Genomic DNA, 26,122 nt, shown 5'->3' on the forward strand with positions numbered 1-26,122 from the left:
TTAATCATTTGATATCCATTAAACTATTTGATATCAAAACCCTCCTAAATGTCTTGACGCATCATTACTTAATCTTAGATTTTTTTTTGCTGCCTCAAATGCACACACACACACACACACACACACACACAACCATATATATGTGTGTGTATAGTCAACACAAGTAGGATTAATTATTATTAGAGTAACATTAAAATTTGCATATAAATTATTTATTAGAAAGGATATCGCCAGAAACTGATTGTATATAGTTTTCTTTTTTTTATTGTTGTTGTTGTTGTTACCTTTCCTTCTATTACTTTAAATTCAGGAGATACAATCTCTCTTTAAACTTCTCCCAGGATTACTTTGCATTACGCCTTATTTGTTCCTTGAAAAGCTTCTGCAGATGAAAGGTTATTTACTGTAGCCCTTGCACTCTCTAAAACTTAATAGGAAAAATACTTATAAGCGTTGCAGTAGTATCTGTCAGAAAAGCAATAATTTGGTTTCAGAAACCTGTCTGATCCTTTTTCTTTTCCCTAGGCTCTGCCAACTGATACAAAATTGCATACCAGTGACTCTGATGGGCAAAAAGAAAACACCCATAGGAAGCCCTAACTCAGAGGTTCGGTCTTCTATTTTTCTGTATGGATTTTCTTAGAGCGGGGAGTCACATGCCGTTAGTGGGTGCTGGCACGGGGCAGCATTTCAGTAATTCGGAAGGTGGCTCTGTGGTTTCAATGACTCTCAGGTCATTCCTGCACAGTCGTGTGGCAAGGAACGTGCACCGGGTTCTCCTCTCCTTGAAAATCACTGTCCTGATGATGGAGTCAATGTTTCCATAACACCTGTGGAGAAAGAATGAGATAACCCCTAACTTCTCTTTGAGCTGAACTAGTTTAGGTGTGTATCGTGAAGTTATTAAGAGTTCCAAATAGCTGATTCTTTTTGCCATCTTGGTTGTCAAGGGTATGTACTAAAATTCTGGATCACAAAAAAGACTGTCAGGAAGGGACCTTTTACTCTGTTAATCTTAACTAAGTAGGCCCCATCTTCCTGCTAAGTAGACCCGCCTTCAAGGAAATGAGGACAAAAACGGCACCCCCAAGGATTCTGAGAAGGCTTTGGTAGTCCTTGATGGTTTCTGGGTACCCTTTCTACTCAGCTTCTCGGGCTTGAGAGTTATTCACTTGGGTTCCCTTGGCTTGTGGATTTACTAAGGCAGCAACTAAAGCTGTGCATGAGACTTTTTTAGTTTTCCTTTTTTCTTGATTTTTGAATTATCTGTGGCTCCCTTGTCCAATGCCTCTTCTCCCACCCTCCCATACCCATGGCATTTATGGCCCTCAATATTTTATGGCTCTATAGAGTATCTTGACCTTTTCAGCCTCAGTGCTTCCTAGCTTCCTGATCTGTACATTGCCTTCTCAAACGTTTTTCGGAAGTTTTGCACCCCACCGCTGGATTCCAGGCCTTGTCCACACTCCTCCCCTTCTAATTTTCACTGAACCTCAGAGAATCAGTACATCCCAAGAAGGTTCTGAGTTCAGCAAATAACATCACCATCTACCATATTGTCTGAGACCAAAGCGTAGGGGGCGTTCTCGCTTCCTTCTTATCCCTCCCTCTCCACTGTCTATCCTTTAGCAACTCCCATCCCTTCTGTGACCAAATACATTCCCTGTTCTAAGGATCTCTAGCCATCTCCCCAAGGACTGTTGCCATCCAAACCACTGCCTGTCTTGGATGACCAAAGCAGACCCCCAACTGGTCTGCCTATGTCCACATATGACCCATACAAAACATTCTCTGCTCACTAGCCAACACGATCTTTCATTTCATTTATTCACTAAAAAGATTTTATTTGAAAGACAGTGCATATGCACACACCTGGAGGGAGCGGAGGGGCAGAGGGAGAGGGAAAAGCAGGTCCCCTACTGAGCAGAGAGTCCGTGGGGATCCCTGGGATGACCTGAGCCAGAGGCAAGACGCATAACCCACCGAGCCATCCAGGCGCCCCTAACATGATCTTTTTTAATTTTTTATTTTTTATAAACATATATTTTTATCCCCAGGGGTACAGGTCTGTGAATCACCAGGTTTACACACTTCACATCACTCACCAAAGCACATACCCTCCCCAATGTCCATAATCCCACCCCCTTCTCCCAAACCCCCTCCCCCCACCAACCCTCAGTTTGTTTTGTGAGATTAAGAGTCACTATGGTTTGTCTCCCTCCCAATCCCATCTTGTTTCATTGATTCTTCTCCTACCCACTTAAGCCCCCATGTTGCATCACCACTTCCTCATATCAGGGAGATCCTATGAGAGTTGTCTTTCTCTGCTTGACTAACATGATCTTTTAAAGAGCGTATCACCCCCTGAGAAACGCCACAGTGGTCTCCAGCAGCTGTGGTTATCTGGTCTCAGGTATGTCCTCGACTTCATCGTCTGCTTCTCTCTATCCTTGCATCACAGGCCTTCTTTCTGTACCTTGAACAACCGAAACACGTTCTCCTCTGGGGCTTGGCATTTGTTGTTCTGTCCACAGGGAATCCACTTACCTGCAGACCTCTGCTTCTTAAAATTCAAGTCTCAGTTCGAATGCCACCTCCACAGAAAGAGTGTCCCCCTCAGTGACCCACTCCAGTGACTCCGTGTGCTATTAGGCTATTTTATTTTCACTGAAATTCTTACTATAATCATTTTATTAAGCTTCCTCCCACACACATCAAAGTGGATATGCACTTTCCTCTTAAACACTCACTGAACCATTGGCCCCATGAAGTCCAACCTAAAAACATTGTCCATCTGAAGGAAGAATTCGGAAATGCCGCTTCCTTCGTGAATGCCCGTTAGCTTCTCCTAGGGCACCTCCCCTACCTACATTTATGTATTTGTTTCACTGTTAAAATTGAAGCTTTTCCAGGCCCCGTGCTGCGTTCAAATTGTTATCCTTCAGAGGGCTTCTGGTGGGGGAGACACTTAGTGTATATTTACTGAATTCAATTATACTCTTAAAGGAAATTGAGTAACAAATTTAAGTAGCATGCTGGAGTATCAGAGAGAGGTAGAAACAATTAGTCACAGCCTCAAATCCTAACCACACAGGCTGTTCATTTTCAGATTCATTCTCAGATAGGTTTTATTTCTAGATCTCCCCTATTCAAGAGTTGCCTCTGCAGAACCTGCTAGCGGTCTATTGCTCCAAAGCAAAGGAAAGAGAACTGGCAAATACTTGAGCAAAGGAAAAGGCTCATGTCCTCAAAAGTATAATCAGTACCTACTGTGTGGCACGATTTCCTGACAGTATACAGGCAAGGTCATGAAGCGGAGGTGTTGGGGAGAAAGCTATCAGTCTTTAAGCAGAGGGGAACAGGAACAAGCAGAGGAAAGGAATGATAAAAAGAAGATTGATGTTCAAAAATCAACTTTCAAGCCAGACCAAGGAGAATATAGAAAAACTTTCTAAATCTCGACAGTGGTATTGGTTACTGTGCTCTCCATAGCAGGTAAAGAAAAGACACTCTCAACCCTCTGTAATGTGTAAATTGCTTTTAGTCACTCTCCCCAGGAAAGCAAGACATGTCAGCTTGCAAGTTGTTAGGCTGCCAATCCTATTGTCAGGCAACCAGGACATTTGAATTCAGAAGTGCTGAAATTCCATTTGGGGGTTTTCTGCCACAAATCCCCTAACATAGACAGAGACCTCTGGCTAGAAAATGAGTAAGCTTCACACATCAAATCTCTTTTCGAATATATTTTAAACAGCTCCGCTCAAGGAGTCCTGGCAACAAGTTACAAATGGAGGGGTACTCCACAAGGCTGGGGACAGGTGAGGGGGAGGGAAGGCTGTTCTTGTTGGAAGAACAACAGCCACCCACTGTCATTGCAAACCCTTTGTTCTTTCCCTTTTATTCATTCAACAAATCTTCGGGGCAGGGCAGTGCGTCACAAGGCTGTGGGATTTAGGCTTGGCAGCAGCAGGTTTGGTTTAAATCCTATTGTGCTGGCTAGTCTTATGTGTCAAACTTGGCGAGGCCAGGTTATTCAATCATACTTGAATCTAGGTGTTGCTGTGAAGGTCCTTTGGATTTTGGAGATTTGACATCGGTGGTTAGTGTGGCCTTTACATAAAGGAGATTATCCTTGATAATCTGGGTGGGCCTCATCTAATCAGTGAAAGGGTTTAAGAGCAAAATCAAAGTTTCCCTGAGGGAGAAGAAATTCCACCTGTGGCCTGCAGTATCAACTCTTGCCTGAGAGTTTCCAGCCTACTGTTGGCCTGCCCTAAAGCTTTTAGAGTTGACCAGCCAGACCTGGACAACTGCATAAGCTGGTTTCTAGAAATTTCTTCCTACTGCCCTCCCTCTCTCACTATATATAGCATTGGTAGAATTTATGGTAGAATGTGTGTATACATAGGCTTATAAGTTTATATGTATATAATCTTCTTTTAGTTTTGTTTCTCTGGTAAAACCCTGGCTTATACACCTAGTGACTGAGCTGACCTTGGGAAAGGTCCTGTGGTCTCTGTGCCTCAGTTTCTTTATCTGTAGAATTAGGATAACAAGAGCACCCATCTCATAGGCTTCTGTTGAGGATTAAATGAGTTAGTAAATGTGGGTCCTGAGACTTGGGATTGGCACATAGTAAGTCCTCTTTTTAATTATTAAGCATCTGTTGTTTGCTTAAAATAGCTGCTGGGGAAAAATAAGTAAAAAAGATGAAATGCCTGACATTAAGAAGCATGCATTCCTCAGAGGTTTACAAAGCATGATCACAAGTAAATGTAATCAGAATGTAACCATAGTACACATTTGTAATTCGAGAAAGGTTGGTTTATAATGCTAATACTTCTCCTAATGAGGATAGATAATATTTATCTACTATATGCTAAGTATGGCATAACTTCATTTGCTTGTTTTTTTTATTCTCCCTTTGTTCACTTATTATGTCATTTAACAAACATTCATTGAGCTCCTGTCATATATTAGGTATAGTTCTAGATGCTAAGGAACATAGTGGAAAATCGGACAGGAGTGGTCCCTGCCTCCTCGTGATATGTATTCTAACAAGGACTACAAACAATATGCAAATGAAAAAAATGTCATATAATTTCAAGTATGGGTAAGTTCTATGAAGAAGGACAAAGCATGGTAAGAATGGGCAGGGTAGGTCTGGTGACACTTGAGCTGAGACCTGAAACAGCAGCTTTGCAAATTATCTTGGGGAAGGTGACTGACATCTGAAAGCAGCAAGTGTGGGGCGCCTGTGTGGCTCACTTGGTTAAGCATCAGACTCTTGATTTCAGCTCAGGTCATAATCTCAGGTCATGAGATTGAACCCCACATCTGGCTCTCTGCTCAGCAGGAATCTGCTTCAGATTCTCTTCCTCTCCCTCTCCCCACACCCTCTTCTTTCTAAAACAAACAAATAAATCTTTAAAAAAGGAAAAACAAAACCAGCAAATACAAAGGCTCTTAGCTTGAGAATGATTTTATTGTTGGAGGAAAATAAAGAAACCCACCATGGCTGTCTTCAAATGAACAACGGGGAAGACCAGTAAAGAAATGAGGCCGAGAAGGGCAGTGGGACCCAGACCTTGCAGAGCCTGTAGGCCGTGGTGAGGAGTTTCCTTGTACTTAAAGTGTGGTGGGAAAATGTGGATGCATTTTGAGTAAGAAATGCAGATGTTTATCATAGATACTGGCGGAAAGTCTGGGCCCTGCTGGTATGGGAGTGGACAGAAGAGTGAACACAGCAAGGGGCTACTGGAGTAGAACGGGTGACGGATGGCGCTGGCTGCCCCACCGGTGGCAGGCACGGAAGACGCAAGACATAGGTGACAGAATGGATTGGGAGGAGAGAGGCGTGGAACAAAACTTGAAGTTAAGGTGCAGGTGGTGCTTTGACATCTCTGAGCTTCACAGGCTTCAACGGCCTAAGTATGAGCTCCCCAGCGGCTGCCAGATGTGCTCCCCACCCAGCAGCTGTGCCTCCCCACCTGGAACTTCTTGCCTCAGTGGGACTAGCTGCACCCCACCCGTCCTAACAGGTTTCTCTTCCCTGCCAGCCTGTGAACTTATTCAAACAAGCCAATCACAGCCTCCCACTGGAACCAGGGGCCACGGAGCCCACCAGGTCCGCTGCCCCCACCCTGCACCCCGGGCTTCCTGGCTTATTCCTGCTGGTCCTGAGGGTGCCCCCTCCTGGAGATGCCTCTTATGCGCGGCTCCTCTGGGCCCTGCAGAACCTGCCGCCAGGTGAGCAGCAGCCCCCCTTCTAACCAGGGGTGGGTGCTGCGTGTTCGGGCGTCTCTTACTACTTGACGCGGGGGATTCCTCCCTTACCCGTGGAGTGAGTGGGGGCGAGCAGAACAAACGATGTCACGAACGGAATGGCCCCAGACCCGGGGCCCCCGTCAGCTTCCATACACAGCATAGCCGTTTTCTGCCGCCTCTGGCTCTGTCACGGCGGAGAACCGAATTCGCAAGAGTTACAGAACAAAAACAGAAACAGAAGGTATCCACGACACCCCCGGGGCACAGCAGAGGGGTTAATTCAAACCTGCCTTAAGTCCGGGGTCCTTGAGCTGTACAACCATTGCCAGTGGGGAGGGCCCTATCCCCACGGAGAAAGAGACCTCGAGGGTCCACCGGCTGCTGGCATCCCTGCCCGCTGCTTGGAGTGGGCTGCGCGGGCACAGGCTGGGGAGAGCTGTGCGGCCGGGCATCGCAGGCTCTGATGGGGAGGGGAGCCCCTTTAGGAAGGTGGCAAATTGGGAATGCTTTTTATGGTTTTAAACTTTTTTTTACTTCTTAAAGAAACATGTATATATATAACTGGAATGACATATAAATGTATACATGAGTTTATATATATGCACTTGTACTTATATGTATATATGTTCTTATATATATAAATATTTTATATATACTTTTTATAGTTTTAAACTTCTTCTACTTCTTAAAGGAACATTATGTATATATACAACTGGAATTGTATCTAAATGTACACATGAGTTTATATATATATACTGATACTTGTATATGAATATATATTGTATATATACTTATGCTTAAATATGAATATATATATATATATATATATATATATATATATATATATACCTTTCATCCTATGATTGCATGCGCTTAAGCTCCATACCCAGTATGCAATATTATTGAAATTACTGAGTCCTTTCCATCAGCCACCAGTAAATATTTATGATTCCACATTAGGTTAATATGTTCCACTTGGTGCCTATTTCAATGGCCTTGGAGCTGCCATTCACCTGCAACTCTGAAGGACCATGTACACCTTTACCAGGCTACCTGTGGAGTGTTCCAGGAACTTTGGCATTGCACAGTCTCTGCAGGGAAGCTCTTAGTTGCATCCCCCTCTCTCAGGAGCACAGGTATGACATTGCACTAATGCAGTTCTTCTCTGGAGACTTTCATTTGACACACTTGCTGAAGATATACAAATACAGAATAGCTTACAAAAAAGGAGCGGGCAACTATCCCACACATCATGTAATGCCTTGTCACCTTGGCTAAATTTTTGTGAATTATTTAGGAAATCAAGAGATGTTCCTTTCCTGAGACTATCAAAACACAGCTGTTAACCTTTTTAGCACCCAAATATGAATATAAGTTCAACATCTTTTAGTCATTTGGGGGCTCTGAAGACAACATGCCACCCTTTAAATTTAAAGTTTTACTTAACCCATTTGTGTCATTGCTTGCAAATCAACCCAACTTGGATGAGTCGCCAACAAAAAACTGTAGGTCCATCCAAATTATCAACAAGAATTCCTGTCCTTGCTCTCAGAGAGACTTTCACTATAGAAGTTTTAGCAACTCCTCTCGTGGAGTCTCTGGGCTGCTTGTGATGGCCATAAACTGGCTTGGGCTTCTGATGCAAGAAATTGCCCTTCCTTGGCCCATCATCAAAATGGAAATGGCAGGCCTCTTTCTGGGCTTTCTTTGAAATAGAGCCTCTAACAGCCCTGAGCCTATGACCCTCTAAATCATTATGTCTAGGTTCATGAAAGTGATGCCCCACAAGCTTGGTACAACTACCGAGGCTGCGTTGATGCAGAATGGAGCCAAAGATGGGCCTTCTGGCATATTCTACCTATAGGAGGTGGTGGCCTCCCCCGATCTCAGTCTCTTGTCATATAATATGGTGCTAGAGGAGGATACCAATTTCCTAGATTCCTTGTTTATCAGGGAAGCCCCTTGAGATTAATTGAATTAATAGAAATGACATTTTATGGGCTTGATGAATGAAATTACCACCACCATATGTGATGGAGCTCAGTAGAATGTTGCTGTTTTCCATCCCTTAACCAGGATGTCCCTGAATACAAATGGGTTCTGAAGGTGAGCACAGATGCCCAAATTTCAAGCATCCATCTTAGCACAGGATGCCTTGAGCAACCAATGGCCTCATCTGCACCTTAGACAAACTGGGGTCCTTACCTAAGTGTTGCCCCATTTGGGATCAAGAGCTCTGGTCATCTGCCTCATAGATACCCAAGATAAAAGTCAAGGTCACAGACATTTCTACATATAGTAGGGCCATAACACAAGGCTTTCACCAGGACGCTCCTATTTTCTTTGGAATAGTTTCAGACATTACTGATAGTGACCAGGGCATTAATTTCCATTTTTCAGAATATACAAAGCTAGGCTCTTGGAGAATGTGTTTAGTGGAACACTTACTTCCCTTAGAGACCAAGCAGCTGCTTTAATTGAGGGGCCTAATGGTTCCTCAGAGAACTCCTATTTAAGTTACCAAGTGGCAAATGAACCTCCCCCTGGGTGTCGGTAGTGCCACAGGCATTGATTAATCGAAATTCCCACTCCCTAGCACATGTAGCCCTTGCACTCATGCCACGCACATGCCTCAATTGGCTGTATTGACCACAGAGGAGGATACCTCTCAAGTTCTTGTTTTTGACAACCACCCCATTGTATGGTCCACTCCCACTTGGTCATGTGCTCATGATGCTTCTTGGGGAGGTCTTTTTACTCCCTGAAAGTCTCAGTCATCAGCAAAATTTAAACTGATGTCAAGGCTTCAAAGATTGATTGTGGTATAAGGTCTGAAATTAAGATGCAGTGGTTAAATGCTGCCTGGACATCTTGAGCTTCGCAGGGTCCCAGTGGCCAAGGCACGAATTCCCCTGCTCTTTCTAGATACGCTCCCACCCGGCCAGCTACCACATCACTGCACCAGCTGTGCTGCACCAGGGCCTCAGCTTAAAGGATTTCACTTCTCTGTCATCCTCAAAATCATTCAAACAAGCCAATCATATCCCCCCGTTGGAATCAGAGGGCAGCTCCCCTCTTTCTCCTACAAAGTCTGTCTTCCAAGCTCTTGCTTGTTCACTTTGTTCTTGAGCACAGCCCTTGCATGGCCCTACCTGGTATGTGTTGTCCTTTTGCCCCGGGCTTTTGAGTACATATGATTGAAAAGCTGCTCTCAATCTCATCTGCCCAGGGTTGGGTGTCACGTGTTTGGTTATCTCTACAGTTAGGGGAGAAGATTCCCTCCTTCACCCACAGGGTAGAAAAGAGACAATCAGGATCAGATCCAACAGCATTTGCTGATAGATTGGTTGGGGGGTGCCAGGGGAGGGGAGGATCAAGAATGTCATCCAGATTTTTTACGTGAGAAACTGAGTAGATGCTGATGTTATTTCTTATAAGGGGGAAAGATTGGGAAGGAAAACATAGGGTTGGGGAGATAAAAGACTGTATTGTCAAACAAGATGGAATGGAATAAAGTGGATGATGAGAAATAAAGAGGGAGAAATCCCTTCCAGTTGGGAGAATCAAACAGGCTCATGTGAAGGCAGACATCTGAATCCAGCCTTGTTGAAAAGACTCCCAGAGCTAGTGTTGGGATTATATATTCCAGCAGATGGAAATAGCAAACCAAGGCAGAAAGTTAGGGAAGCCCAGAAGGGCAAGTGATGTGTTTTAGCTGATTGGAAATAGCAGTCAAGGCTGTGAACATATGTTGGGCTTGCCTTATCAAAGACCTTGAACCTTGACTAGGTCCCCGTTGAGAGCTTAAATCTTATCAAGAAGGCATTAGAATATGTTGAGGATTGCCAGCAGATGATCACTCTCCCCCTCTGTGATGTCCAGCTTGGAAGGGGGTGTGGTGGAAGTTGGGAGAATGAGGAGCAGGTTTGGCAATTGTCTGTGCTCAGAAATGATGAGGGTCTTATGATGGATTGAATTGGGAACAGATGTGAGAGACATTGCAGGAAGATGATAAAAACAAAAACCATTTGAACAGGGGTCTTGGTGGGTGACGGAGAAAGAGAGAAGTTCCCAATGGTTCAATGTCTAGGAGATTGTGCCATCATCAGTAAATATGAAGATCAAGGGAAGAGAAATAGGTCTGAGACAATTGGGATGACTTTCATTTTAACACGCTAAGTTTGAGATGTGGCTGTGACTTTTATATCAAGGTAGCAGGAAATAGGGGCTACTCCTTTGGAAATATATGGGGATTCTGGCTAATAGTTTACATAGGAGGCTGCAGCAGTGGCTGAGGTGAGCCTGGAAGAAGCTCTCCTGATGTCACTTTGTCCCTGTTCCCCTTCTCACTCCTCTGCAGCCACCCTTGCTCCCCTCTGCCCTAGGAACTGGTCAGGCACTCCTTCACTCAGGGCCTTTCATTGTCTTTTTAAAAAATATTTGCAGCATTTTATTTTTAGCATATTTTAGGTATTTGAAGTATTATACCATATGAATTTTAAAAAATGGATTCTTTTACCTTCTTAAAAAATTAAATTCAGTTAATCAACACATATTATGTTATTAGTTTCAGGGATAGAGTTCAGTGATTCTTCAGTTGGGTATAACACCCAGTGTTCATTACATCATGTGCCTTCCCCAAAGTCCATCACCCAGTTACCCCATCCCCCATCCCCTCCCCTCTAGCAACCCTCAGTATGTTGCCTATGGTTGAGCCTCTTATGGTTTGTCTCCTTCTCTGATTATGTCTTTTATTTTTTCCCTCCCTTCCCTTATGCTCCTCTGTTTATTTTTCTTAAATTCCACATATGAGTGAAATCAAATGATAATTGTCTTTATGTGTTTGACTTATTTCACTTAGCGTAATATCCTTTAGTTCTATCCATGTCATTGTAAATGACAAGATTGCGCTTTTTGATGGCTGCATAATATTCCATTGCGCATATATATGTATATACATCTATATATATATACACACATACATACATACATACCACATCTTCTTTATCCATTCATCTGTTGATGGACATCTGGGCTCTTTCCATAGTTTGGCTCTTGGGGACATTGCAGCTACAAACACTGGGGTGCAGGTGCCTCTTTGGATCACTACGTTTGTATCTTTGGGGTAAATGCCTAGTAGTTCGATTGCTGGGTCACAGGGTAGCTCTATTTTTAACTTTCTGAGGAGCCTCTATACTGTTTTCCAGAGTGGCTGCACCAATTTACATTCCCAGCAACGTAAGAGGGTTCTCCTTTCTCCACATCCTTGTCAACATTTGTTATTTCCTGACTTGTTAATTTTAGCCATTCTAACTGGTGTAGGAAAATTGGACAGCCTCATGCAGAAGAATGAAACTGGACTACTTTCTTACACCATATACAAAAATAAACTCAAAGTGGATGAAAGACCTAAATGTGAGACAGGAATTCATCAAAATCCTAGAAAAGAACACAGACAGCAACCTCTTTGACCTGAGCTGCAGCAACTTCTGGCTAGACACATCTCCAAAGGCAAGGGAAACAAAGGCAAAAATGAGTTTTTGGGACTTCATCAAGATGAAAAGCTTTTGCACAGCAAAGGAAATAGTCGACAAAACCAAAAGACTAACCTATAGAATGGGAGAAGATTTTTGCAAATGTTTTATCAGATAAAGGGTTAGTATCCAAAATCTATAAAGAATTTACCAAATTCAACAGCCAAAGAACAAATAATCCAATCAAGAAATGGGCAGAAGACAGGAACAGACATTTCTGCAAAGAAGACATGTAAATGGCCAACAGACACATAAAAAAAAAATGCTGAACATCACTTGGCATCAGTGAAATATAGATCAAAACCACACCAGGGCCTTTGTGCTTGCCCTTCCCACAGGTGGATGGGTGATCTCCCTCCCTCCAGAATCTGGATGGCTCACTACCCTCTTCACCTTATTCAGACCTCTGCTTCAGTGTTCTCTCAGCCAAGAGGTATTCACTGATCACTCCATGCAGAATGGTGCTCCTCCTTCTTCCCTCTGACATCCTCTGTCCCTTTACCCTGCTTTACTCTTCTTCATGGCACCTATGCATATCCTATATTTGCATTTTGTGTGTTGCTACTCCTTCTAGAATGTAAGCTGTGTGAGCGAGGACTTAGTTTTAGTTAATGCTCTGTCCATGTATCTGACACACAGTGTCCTTAGTGTTGTTATGAATTGGGTGGCAAAGGGGAAGATGGAAGATAGAGAGAGAGGGAAGAAAGGGGGAAAGGGACGGGAGACATTCTGTGTATACTTCACGGTGGGCATCTCGTTGTTCTGTTCATCCTGCTGGGTAGCCAACTGCCCTGTCCACTGTGAGCCCCGGGGGGTTCAGGCAGTCTGCTCCCAGTACTGCATGATATGGGATTCAAGTGTGGCTAGTCACAGCATCAAGTTGAAGTGACCCACTTCCATCCACCAACAGCACCAGAAGACAGTGTGCACAGTGGTTAGGGGTCCAGACTCTCGGTCTTGACTCCTCTGCCCAAATGCTCCCTCTATCACTAGCTTGACAAATGCCTTAGGGATGCTACCTCTCTCCTGTTCATCTCAGGATAAATAGGATTGTTTTATAGATCGAGTGAGTTAACATAAGGACAGCTCTTAGATCAGTGGCTGGCACAGACTAAGAGTTCTGGAAGTTATCATCTGGTGAGGAAAGGCAAACTGAATTTGAAGCCAAGATGCTGTAGTTTTGGACCTGCTGAGGGCCATCTTGCCACCATGTGGAACCGGAGAATAAAGCCACACGGAGGAGAACCGCACTGAAAGACGAAGAAATACAGACTCTTGATGAGGTCTCTGAGTTGTGTAAGGACATTGGAGTTAGCTTGTGAGGCCATTGGTAATGAAAGAGTCAATCAGTACAACTTCTACTAATATTTTCCCCTGTTTGATGGGTGGCACCCCTCATTCCCTTGTTTTAGGCGATTCTGTGGCTTGTCTAGAACTTTTCTGCTGCTGTCTCACCATTCCAGAAAGCACTAATGGAGCTACCTGGCTTGCTTGTTTTTTGTTCTTATCTGAGTGTTCCCTCAGCTCCTGTGATTCCCCAACTCTGCTGTGCTGGGCAGGGAGACCTCAGAGCTCCACTCTGTCCTTGTCTTCAGGGGCCAAGGCAAGGTCCACCCTTCATGTCCTCTGTCCTAAGCTTCTCATCCTTTGCTGTCTTGCTGCTTTTCAAAAAGAACACATGATTCCTTCCACCTTATGTCTGTGTCTCCTCAGCCTGCTCTCCAGTGCTGCTTCATAATGGGAAGGTCTGAGAAGAGGGAAGGGTGAAACAGTTACATGCTGGCCGGATCTGCGGTGGATCCTTGCCCCTTCGGGGAGTCCAGGGGAGATGCCACTGCAGGGGGAGGCAGCTCTGGGTGCTCTTTGTCTTTGCTTTCAAGGTTGCTCTGTCCTCCCACACAAGTTCCTCCTCAGTTCTGAGCACAAGGCTTTGACCTTGTAGGTGCTCAGTGCCTGCTTCTCAGACCGGCCGCCCCTCTCTCCTCTTCTTCTCAGGCAGGAGGTCAGGAGGGAGAGTGGAAGGAACACACAGGACCATTTTGGGCCTCAGTGAAGGAAGAGGAGAGACTCTTCCCTGCTCTAAGAGTGAGCGAGAGGTGGGGAAATAAGGAAAGGGTGTGGAACACCAGGATGGGAAATGGTGGGTGGGGATTTCAACCAGAGATCAGGAGGGATGGACCAGAAGCAAGACTGCCATTCCTGTGGGTGATGTCCCCTCCACACACCCTCTTGCCCTCCCCTTACTCTCCTCGTCCAGCCGTGCTGGCTTTCCCTGGGTCCTCAGAGACACCAAGCTCTCTTTGACCTCTGGGCCTTCACAGATGCTTTTCTGTGTGCCCAGTAAACTCCTGTGTCTTGGCTCAGGGGTCATTTCTGCTGAGAGACTTCACTCGCCTCAGGCCTTGGTCAGCTGCCGTTGCCTTCTGTGCTTGTCGCTCCCCGAACGTTCCCGTCACCACACTCACCACACTTGATCTTTCTGATTTTGTGTAATTGTCCTGCTTTGTCAGTGGCTAGAGGGTTCCCCAGAAGGACAAGGATGATGTTTATTCTATATTAACCTCTGCTGTAGCCCTAGGACCCAGTACATTTCCTGGCCATCCTCCGTGTAAATCTTAGAATATTCTTAGGACAAGAGATAATAATTGTAGATATTTTCTTTGGCAATGGAATTATATTTGCTTCTTCTGTTGTCTTCTTTCTATCATATCACATAAGACTAGGGGAGGGCTTCAAGTCCATTAATAGCATGTCTGAGCAAGAACCATCAGCACCGAGGCTCCCAAAGGGAATGCTGTCGATTCAGATCCTTGCCTTATGACATAGAAAATTGGGATAGTGATCCTCTTAACTCCAATGGGATGTTTTTCTCTAATACAAAAGGTTTTTTTTTTTCCTCTAAAGGGCCACTGTGTCCTCTAGAAAGATCCCCGGGGCCCGCGGGGATCTCGTGACCAAAAGGTGCCTGGTCTTCAAGCTATCCTTTCTCAGAAATTAGCTTCCTGTTAGAGTCAGTGTTTTGTGTTATCTCTCCTGAACTCAGCAGTCTCACTGGGAAGAGGAGTAGGGACAGAACTGGAAGGCAGCGTAAGTGGAGTGAAGTGAGGGACAAGGGCATTCTGTGAATGGGAGAGTCCCCTGCTGTGACAAGTTGCACTGCGCAGACATGATCTATGTCTGTGCATGCATATACACACATGCACACACACACATACACATGATAGCTGTCCTGGTCTCCTGATGCACGGAGGTTCACTTCACCATGGCCACTCCTCTACCTGAGCCAGAAAATGACAAACGAAGCTGAGAGGAAAGAGTCAGGGAGTCAGCGGGAGAGTTTCTGAGTTTGACAAGCCAAAGCAAAGTTAGAACAACAATGACTGGTGCTTATGTAACAGTTTTCAAAGTTGACATTTGACGCTTATGGTGCTGTCGTTAATGAGATGTTTGAGTAGAGAAACAATAGTGCTCAAATTAAGTTCAACTAAAGACTCAAAATACCTTCTTAAATTTTTGTTTTTATCTTGTCTTCCAGCGACACACGAAGAGAAATCTGTTCTCAGTGGCAGTGACTATGACAACAAACGCATTTCATTTTCTTACTTTTATGCACATGATAGACAACACCGAGGAGCTTTGGATATATTTTCTACATAGACATTTAAGCAACTAGAGACTGCCTCCCAACCCTAAAATGATTTGAACCCGTACCACGTTATCCTGGGATTTAAGGGCAAGTCCGTGGGTGGGGACTAGACACAGTTAATAAACCAGAGACTCGGGCTTTGTGACTAAGGAAGAATCATGTTGTCTTAACCTCGGGTAATCAATTCTCTCTCTTTGTCAAGTGTAACTCTAGTCTTTGTTGGGAGACGTTGTGGATTCAGGAGAATGAATTTGAAGAGAAGCAAGATAGGGTGAGACTCTAAATGCACAAGGATTCTCTACTACTCACTGCGTGCAGGACATTGCCTGATGCGCTGGCTTAGTAGCAAAAACATGCAAGAGGTGATTCCTGTTCTTCTTCCAGTTTTAGGTAGGTAGCATGGGTGTCCCTGTGACTCTAACTCCCGGCAGAATCTTGCTCTCACTGACCATCTTAAAGTCCATCTTAGTCTGTGGACCCCCAGCCCGGGGATTCTCAGCAAGAGACTCTCAGGAGAAAACAAGTTAGCAAAAAACCTATCTGATGAGTCTATGTCTTTTAGTATTCAAGGTGCAAGATGTCAACTATTTTTATAGCCCAAGAGCCAAAGAGTTTTCAGTGACACTTTGCTTATCATATAGCATATTGTGTAGGTGACTTGTTCCCCCTAACCAATTTCATTAGTAAAGATACTTGAGAATGCTAGGCTTGTGTCTAAGTGTGTATGTGTATGTGTGGGTGTGTGTGTTCTGATTTAACGGTTTAAATGATACTAAGCAATGTGGATATTTTCCAGCACGTCTCCCATTGGTCTGTGTCAACCCTGTCTCTGCAGCTCTTCCAGCAATGATTTCTAAACTTGAATGGTTATTAGCACTGGGTGGGTAGCATTTTAAACTTACAGCTTTGCAAGCCCAGCCCAGGTCTACTCAGTTCGAATCTCTAGGAGTTCAGCCCAATTTTATAAAGCTTCTCAGAAAATTTGGATAATTAGCTGGTTAAAAATGTATATTACACTGTAATGCAGTGTAATGCAGAGTTTCTTGTGCAGTATTTTCAAAGACAGAAATGTATGCGTGAGTGGTGGGGGCTGGTTAGAACGTTCCTTTGGACATCGGCTAGATGGCCTGGGTCTCAATAGTACATTCACCACATTTCAGCTGCAGCAAGACTTCAGCAACATTCTTAGAGCCTCATAGAGAAGAGGGAGTTAATTCCACCACCTAAGGAGTAGGATCGCCGTGGAGATCAATTTTAAAAACAAATGCGGTACAATCACATCAGGGAATATGGCACTTCATAAAAGTTAGCTATTATTATTAGTTGTGTGTGAGTGTTTATGTACGTGTTATATAGTAATGTATGTATGCATATGTTCATTGCATATGCTAGATGTTTTTCTTCTATGTCAGTCTCCTATAAAGGTAGACTCAAGAACGTCCCGTGGATAATTTTTTCAGGACAGTATGTAGCTTTGATGTTTCACATCCAGGCTATTCAGAATTTCCTGTAAGTCATCTCTAAAGAGTACATGAGACTATCCAGTTTTATGTTGGTCTCTGCTGTGTTTCAGTTCCCTGGCATTTAGGACAGTGCATGGCACAGGTGGACTGCTCACTAAAACAATCAGGCTCATCTGTTTATTTTAATTTTTTTCTTCCAATTTTTATTTAAATTCTAGCTAGTGAACACAGAGTGTAATATTGGTTTCAGGAGTGGAATTGATTGCTTCCTCGCTTACAAGAACACCCAGGGCTAGAAAAACCAGCATTGGAGAATCCTTAACACCCATCGCCCACTGATTTAAAACTGCCCCAAGCCACGCCAGTGGGACAGTCTGTGCAGGTGCGTGCTGAGCAGGGAGGGAGGGTAAAGAGCATCTCTCAGAAGCTCGTTCATATCCTTCGCGCGTGGCTTCTAAAGGCCACGTGGGTGCACACCCCGTGTACCCACTCAGCCCATCTGGCTTGCCAGGTAGACCTAGCGGCTGATGGCAATCTGCTGGGAAAGCGAGGCGGCAAAACGCTCCAGTAGGAGGGATGTCATGGAGAGATGAACACTTAGGAAGCATTTGTTCCAGTGCAAGGTCACTGCTCATTAATACTCGTGCTGATAGCTTATTAACCACCTAGAAAATTCACTTCAAGTGTTCAAGGGTCCTAATACTCAGAATCACTCCCTGAATAGAGATGAGGAGATGCACACTTGCTGCCCAGATGCTAGGACAGTGGTGCAAACTGTAAACCCCATTGACTCTGAAAGTGGAGGTTATCCCGTGTGGGGCTTATCCCACCGTCCCCATCCCCCGCCTCTAGTCCAGGGCACTTCTCTTTCCAGTTCAGGTTTGACACGTTTTAAAAAGGATTCAGGACTCTGAAAAACAGCACTTTACACCAGTGGGAGGGGTTGGAGGAAGAAGAATGTCACTGTGTGCCAAGGGAACTTTGCTGTGGGCACCCACTGAGCAGTGACCCTGGTGCATTGGCCAGTCTTCCAGATACGCTCCTTTAAGCAATCCTTGGTCCCCTCTAGAGCCTTGTGTGACATCCACTTGCACACGAGAGCACTACATCCCATGAGTAAACGGAGGGAGTCACTCATCCTAGTGTGATTTTTAAAAATATAATTGAAGTTCCCTGTCATGCCAGGCTCATTATCTAATGGGGTGAGGTCGGGGTAGAACTTGCCTAACTATAGTTCAGATGTGTAAGATAAAAATAGTCATGATCTTATAGCCACATTTGCTTTACCTTGGAGCCCCTTTCCTAATGATGGCTGCAAAAACTTCAGTTTGCCAGTGACGTATAGCCCAGTATCATCGGGTGTAAAAAAGGGCTTATAGTGTCCGTAAGCGCTTGGTCCAAAGTTCAAACTTCCCATCTGTTTCTTTCAAAGCAGAAGGGCCTCTCTTGCCTCTGTTCTGCAAGGATGCCATCTGCGTACAAATAGATGCTTAAGTGTCCACAGGGGACACCAGAGGGACCTTTGTTTGATTTCATGTCCATTCTGTCTGCATTCTCAGAGACGTTTCGCTGCATCTGATCATTGAGCAAGTTGAGTGGGTGTCCACGGATGTGGGGCTGGTGCTGCGGTGTGGTCTGGCCACTGTGTTCACAGCTACTGCTTAAGTCAGGGGTGATGAGGTTTCCCGCCCTGTGGGCTCTTTCCTGACTCAGGCCTCTCCTAGTCCACAACTTGGCTCAGTATTTGTGTACTGTGGCCCCGCCCCCCTCCGAACACAGGGACATTCTGGATCCCTGGACCACAGAGAATCAGGACTACAAGCTCCATCCATCTGCCTAGCAGCTAGACAGCTTCCTAGACAGCTACCTGCCAGCCGATTCCAATTTTCCCATCTCATAGTGATCTGGCATCATGAGAAACTTGGGCTTCTGTAAGGGGCTTGCACATTTCTAGAGAAGTGAGGAGAACTCTTGTAAAGGGTGTCTCGACTACACCCTTCCACAGAAGTTCAAGTCTCAGATGAGAGATGACAGATGTTTAAGCTATTCCTGAATTTTCTCTTTTTTCTTCTTCTCTTCTCTCGTTTTTTTCTTTCTCTTTCCACCTCTCTGTCTTCTTGGCTCTTTCCTTGACTCTTGGTGGGTTGTCTCCTTCCTTACAGCCTGATGACTGGCTCTAGAGCCCATCATCCTCTTCCTTAAGAGGTCCTTACCTACCCTTTCCCTGGCTGCGGGAATGGTATAAGAGTTGTAGGGAAAGAATTTGCATTGCTATATTGGTTCAGTAGGGCTGCTCCAACAAAGTCCCATGCGCCAGAGCCTTCAACAACAGAAATCTCTCATCTAACAGTGCTAGGGGCCAGAAATCTGAAGTCAAGACGTTGGCAGGGTTGGATCCTTTTGAAGGAACCAACCAAAGGAACCAGCCATTCTCTCTCTGTGAGAGAGAATCAGTTTCAGACTTCTCTCCCTGGCTTGTAGATGGCAGTCTTCTTCCTATGTCTTCCCATCATTTCCCTCTGAAAGTGACTATGATAAAAATGTCCTCTTCTTATGAGGACACCAGTCATATTTGATTAGGGGCCACCCTAATGAAATCCTTGTAACTTGAGCACCTCCATAAGGTCCCTATGTGCAAATAAGGTCACATTCTGAAGTACTAGGGTTTTGGATATCAACATATGAATTTGGTCAGGGGTTAGGGTGCTGAAGAAACAATTCAACCCAAAACAATTACCGAGGAGGGAAAACACATTGGTAAGCATTTTAAAGTGTTTCTCTTATCCTACCACATTACAGCTGTGTGCTAGGATGGAGTGAGGAGGCTGTCAGTGATCTGTGGATGATTGTCTTTGTGGCTTTGAATGGAATTGGAAGTTGTCTTATCATTTTTTTATACTATCACCAAGGGTACAGTTTCAGGTAATAACTCTATCAGTGAAATTTGGTATGGGGAATGAATGGATGTGGCGGACTTTGGAATATATGAGGTTCCTGAGCTTTTATAGCGTGAGAAAAGGGGCCAAGAGACAGAGTAGAGGTTACATTTTTTCTAGGAATCCCTTGGAAACCCTGCTCCATCTTCTCTATGAGATTCAATATTTTCTGGAGATGGCTGAGGCAGCATTTGTTGGTCCAATTAAATATGGAAGTTGGGGGAGAAGGGGGCGTCAGTGATGGTCCCTATGATTTCAAGTTGAGTAATTGGAATGGGGTAAGGGTGGGGCTGATAAATTAACTCTGGGGTTTGAAGTGCCTGAGGGACATTCAAGAAGAGATGCCCTATAGAATGGTCCGTAGCTCTGTGCTCTATCCATGGAGTATTTAGTGCTCTACTGGTAATTATGGCCCCCATTTTACAGATGAGAAACTGAAATTCACAGAGGTGAAATACCTTGCTCAATGTCAATATCAGACCTGTGTGATTCCAAACCCAAGGACTCAAAATGGTCCGACCACTTTCTCACAGATCTAAGACAAAGGCAGCCAGGGACTATTGCTCTTTACTCAGGACACATACGTGTCCTGTGCTGGCATGCTTCCTCCCGGATCTGGAAACTGTACAAAGCAAACCCTTACCATGAGCTCCTATAGTGTTAGTGTTTAAAATAACATGGGATCCTAGAAGTACTTACTTAATAGTCTTATGGTAAGACATATATTCCCTTTATAGTATGAAGTTAAATATATTTTGAATGATGGTCACATATAGGATAGAATTCAGGAGTTTGGAGAAGAACTGTCTGCTTCAAGGGTTTATGATTTGTCAGTTTTGCTAAATTCCTTCTTCCTTTCCTTTCCTTCCTTCTTTCTTTCCTTCCTTCCTTCCTTCTGTTTTATTTTTGTTTTTAACATGAGATTAATACTGTTTTCTTGGATTATCTACACTTGTTTTTATGATAACCTTTAAAAATGTTATGTCATGGGGTGCCTGGGTTGCTCAGTTGGCTAAACATCTGACTTTGGCTCAGGTCATGATCTTGGAGTCCTAAGATTGAGTCCCATGTTAGACTCCCCACTCAGCAGAGAGTCTCCTTGTCCCTCTGCCTTTCCCCCTCCTATGAACAAATAAATAAACTTTCTCTCTCAAATGAACAAATAAATAAACTCTTAAAGTTATATATGTTCACTATAAAAATTTAAATTTTTAATTTTTTAAGAAGTTTAAATTCTTTATTATAAAGAATTTTAATGTATTCTGCTTGGGAGATAACCTACATATTATATGGTAAAAATGACATGCCAACTTTGGATAATGGAAGTTTTAGAAGGATAAAGAGAAATTTAGTGGCTTCTGACTTAAACAGTTTCAAGCCAAGGCAAGAAATTTTGTGGGCCATTAATTCCTAATGGAAATTAGTGACTTAACCATTTTCTTTTAAGATTTTATGTTTTTATTTGACAGACAGAGATCACAAGTAGGCAGAGAGGCAGGCGGGGAAGGTGGGGGAGCAGGCTCCCCACTGAGCAGAGAGCCTGACAGAGGGCTCGATCCCAGGACCCTGGGATCATGACCTGAGTCGAAGGCAGAGGCCTTAACCCATTGAGCCACCCAGGCGCTCCACCGTAACTATTTTTTATGCATGTGTAAATGTACTGGCAAGATACTGAGGTTTAAACAATAGCACAGTCATTTCTGGTCTGCATGCAAAGGGGCATACTGAATGACTTGAAACATGGTCTGTAAGGGAATGCTGAAAATCACTGGGTGCTGGCTGATGGAACATAGCTCATGACCCCCTGAGGGTAGGATACAAAATATGGTCAACAAGCTGACTCGTTTTTGGCTCTACCACTAATCTAAGAGATTGGTACGGGGTTCTGAATACTTCTTTCTAACAAGAAACCTGAAAGAAAACTCATCAGAATAGACTGCTATGTTTTCTGCTTGAGGAAGGAAGTAAGGCAGTGAAATGCCTTCTTTGCAGACACAGATGTACGTGGGTGAATGAAAAAAAAAGCAGAAAAATGAAGAGATGGAATGACATCTTATCTGCAGCTTTAAGTGAGCAAAACTTCAAATGGAGGTTATTTACTTCTAATTTGAGTTAGAGTTGAGTATTCCAAATAGTAGGCACTAAGATGTAGTTTTAAAGAACCTGAACTCTCTTTTCAGAAAGACCACCCTAAAGATTTCACCAATTACTAGTTCTGTGACCTTGGGCATATTCCTTGCTTTCCAAGCCTGAATATTCTCCACTTCTACAATAGAAATAATATATTTATACCTGCTTCAGAGCATTGTGAGCATAAAATGCAATTATGTTTGTAAGGTGCTTAGCCTAACATCTGGTCCATAACGCAGAGTCAATTCACACAAGCAATTACTATTATCCTTATCATTGAGGCAAATCTAGTAAAATGCCGCTGACATCTCATTCCAAGTTACCTTGTATCTTTTGCCCTGCCTTCTAGTAGAAAATCAGTGACTGCCTCTGGGTTCTGGCTCACCCAGGAGTCCGGCTTCATGAATCCTCTAATGCATGCAGCCATTGTCCTCTGGTAGAAGTGGAGATCAGAACTCTGTGGTGTGGGCTGGAGCCTAGGTAGACCAGCTCTGGAGCTAGAATAGTGCATGAGTCTCTACAGGGCCCTCCTCCTTTGCCAGAGACCCGGGTTTCTTTCTGACTTGTCCTTCTCCTCTGACATCTCTCCCTCAGCATTTCCAGTGTCTTTCCCATTCCCTTTAATGCATTTTTTTTATCCCTTTCTTTCTACTCAGCTCTTGAACCAGACAGAGTGACAATGAACTCAGCCCAACGGGGCGACTTGGCTGTGTGACAGTCCCATTCTTCTGTTTAGCTCCACAGGTCCTCAGATGGGAAGATAGAACAATGCTTAACTGAGCAGGATGTTAGTATCAGGCTCTCACTCCTCCGTACTTTCTCTGAGCCCGCCTTGCTCACCCTCCTGTTGTCAGGTGTCCTTTTGTGCCTGATCATCACATGTTGTTCTCTGCGCTGATCACTGACGCCATTTTGTCTTGCCAAGAGAGCTCCTCATCCCTGCTTTAAAAGCTGAACTCTTCATTAGCTGCTTTAACACTTTTGTTTCTTATTCTGCCTATTGTCACGACTGTACTGATATTGCTATATTTGATTCTGCCCTCAAAGTGGTAGATAGGCAAATATTCGGTATCTTTAAGAGCTCAGTGAATAAAATATTCCATGCCCCCTCTTTCCGACCCTGCTTCTCTGTAATGGAACTAGGTAACCTGAAATCCACAGAGGCTTTAAATGGAAGTTTCCACAGTGATCGTCCCACGGAAGGGTTGCTTTTCTTATCACCCCGACTGATGTCTTCACGGATCACACCTGTAGTCTTTCATACAGGTGTACACGTTATCTGTATTGTTTGTGGTGTAAAGAGCTGCTGGTAGGTGGTGTTGCCTTCCTTGCTTCCTTCATGGACAGAACCATGTTACACAGAATCCTGAAGCTTAGGTAGTTTTTGGATCCTCCTTAAGGAAAGGAATAAAAAATTTGTGAATATGAAATTAATATTTCTCCAAAATTAAAAAGAAAATTATAACAAGTTATAATGTTTGAAAGCTAGAAACCCCCACAATCATATGTGGTTCAGGAGAATAATATATCCTTTATGAATTTATCCTTTGGTGCACCTCTATAATATTTTCCCCTACATTTTGGGTTACATGTTCTTTAATTGCTTCTTTATACAACAAAAGATTTGCAGTATTGTTCTACATAGAGAGAGGACAAAATTCATCCTGTTCTCTAGCACAATTAATGGAACTTGGTATCTTTTTATTGACAGTTTAGAAAAATTCCTGTCTTAGTCCAGCTGGGTTGCTATAACAAACTACCATAATCTGGGTGGCTTGTAAACCACAGAAATTTATGTTTCACAGTCCTGGAGTCTGGGAAATCTGACAGTCAGTGTTCCAGCACGGTGGGTTTTGGTGAAAAACTTCTTCCTGGTTTATAGATGGCCATCATCTGTCCTCACAAAATAAAGAGAGATCATCACTCTGTGTCTCTTCTTGCAATGCTATTGACTTTGACCTTCATGACCTTATCACCTTGCAAAGGCCCCATCTCCTAATGCTATCACACTGGGGTTAGGATTTCAACATATAAAGTGGGGAGGGGGCACATACATTTAGTCTGTGAGCACTAAAAATCACAACTCAGATGCAAGTGAGTACCTAGTACATAAATGGATCCTGCTGAATCCAAACTCAGTATGCCTTCAACTCAACTTACCTTTAGCTGGATCCGAAGTTACTCATGGCCACTCCAATGTCCCTCAGCAAGAGGGCAAGTATAATGAAGGTACAGTAAGAATAAAAGGAGAGATCTCAACTCATTGCGTTCAGTGAGCTGCATTACAAACTTCACAAAGTTAAAAAAACAAAACAAAACAAAGCACCACCACATATTCTAGGACCTCATTCAAGGACTTGTAAAATTGGGGGCTCTGAAGCTTAAATTTCATTAGCCAACCCCCTCCACTCCCCGGCCATAGACCCACCCCTGCCTCTTCCCTACCTGCTTGCCTTTCTCTTTCCTTCCCTACCTATTTCCTTTTTTCTTCCCTTTTCCTCTTCCTTCCCTTTCTTTCTTCCTTCCTTCCTTCCTTCCTTCCTCCCTTTTGTCCTTCCCTTCTTCCTTCCTGCCTGCCCTGTTTTCTTCCCTCCTTCCGTTGTAGAATGCTTGGTGTGGGAGAAATGGGATGATGTTGGTCAAAGTGTATAAACTTCCAACTAGAAGATGGGTAAGTTCTCAACGTGTGATGTACAGCCTGTAACTATAATTCACGATACTATATTATACAATTGAAAGTTACTAAGAGAGTAGATCTTAAATGTTATTACCACACACACACACACACACACACACACACACAACACACACACACAAATGATAATTATGTGAAGGGATGAGGTGTTAGTTAGCTTTACTGTGCTAACCATTTTGCAGTATATGCGTGTACCAAATCATCATATTAGATAGCTTATATGTAAATAAGATCTCCATAAAGCTCAGGGGAAAACCCCAGAATTATTACGAGTGATTGCTTGGGTTTGCATCCCTGTGGCTCACTTGCTACCTATTTGTCTTTGAGTGAGTTGCTTACCCTCTTTGAACTTAATTACTCATCTTTGAAATGGGGATAATTATAATTCTGGTCTCATAGAGTTAAAGAAGATAAAATATGTAAATTATTGAACTGACACATACAGAGTACTCAATAAATGTTAGCTTTTGTTCTATAAAGATACAAAGCAGAAGAGAGGTCACACTTTTTGGGGATGTGAAACAAATGTACATGAAAAATTATCTCATGAATCTTCATAGTAAATGCTCTTAATAGCAAGTGGTGAGTGTCCTAGCAGGACAGAGTTGTTTGGTATGCCAAATAAGTGACTGAGCCACGAGTTAAGTGCTAAGATTTGGATAAACCAAGAGGAAAATGAAGGAGACATATCTGTTGGAGACTGACACAAAGAAAGAGTCATGGATTCTGGAAAATATATGGCTCCTGGTACTATAAATTATAATTTTCAAATTTCCTTTGAACACAATAAGCTGGACCATAGGTTTAAGCCACCAAAATATAGCTGGCTTCATAAAATTTCCTTTCTTTTACCAAATTAAATCAAGAGATAAAATATTCCCAAATTATAAGTTTTTATATGAGTTTTTTTTTTTTTTTTTAAATTAGGAGCTGACTTCCACTGCCTTGTTGACAAACGCTAGCATGTCGTGGAAGCAAACAATACCTAGCAAATGAATATTCAACAGAAAATTCTGTACTGTAAATAACTGTGGCAGACACCATTAATAGGCTGCCATGATTGTCCTTTCAGTCTCCTTCTTTTTTTTATTGTTTTCCATGAAAGATGGTAGAATATTAGATGTTCATTTCAGTCTCCTTGACAAAGTAGAACTTTGTGGTTCAGTAGTACAGTAGAACTGTACTGGGGATTTTCTGAGGAGTTTTTGCTTTCCTGACAAAGAGTGACAAGGCTGGCAAAACACTTTCTCCTCTTCCTGTTGTCTTAGATGCAGACATATTGCCTGGAACCAGAGCTGTAATTTTGAGATTAAAAAGGAAAGGCCAGAGAACTATGGAGATACTGGCCCTGGCATCACAGATCTTCCAAAGCAATGCCATTAGCCACAAGGGTAGAGCAAAAGCAAAAACAAAAACAAAAACAAAAAGCTAAAAACCAAAGCTCTCATTAT

The 26,122-nt window shown here is 43.4% G+C and overlaps 1 protein-coding gene across 1 annotated transcript in view; it reads left to right on the forward strand.

The window, feature by feature from the left end:
- Positions 1–15,578, forward strand: part of LOC309849113 (uncharacterized protein) — a 41,788-nt gene extending 26,210 nt beyond the window's left edge. Inside the window, exons 3-5 of the mRNA XM_082701390.1 lie at positions 526–607; positions 7,228–7,403; positions 15,337–15,578. Of these exons, the coding sequence (XP_082557516.1) occupies positions 526–607; positions 7,228–7,403; positions 15,337–15,373 (295 nt within the window). The 3' untranslated portion in view covers positions 15,374–15,578. The remainder of the gene's footprint in view (positions 1–525; positions 608–7,227; positions 7,404–15,336) is intronic.
- Positions 15,579–26,122: the final 10,544 nt, after the last annotated feature.

Source organism: Mustela nivalis (genome assembly GCF_964662115.1).
Source record: "Mustela nivalis genome assembly, chromosome: 15".
Taxonomy (NCBI): domain Eukaryota; kingdom Metazoa; phylum Chordata; class Mammalia; order Carnivora; family Mustelidae; genus Mustela; species Mustela nivalis.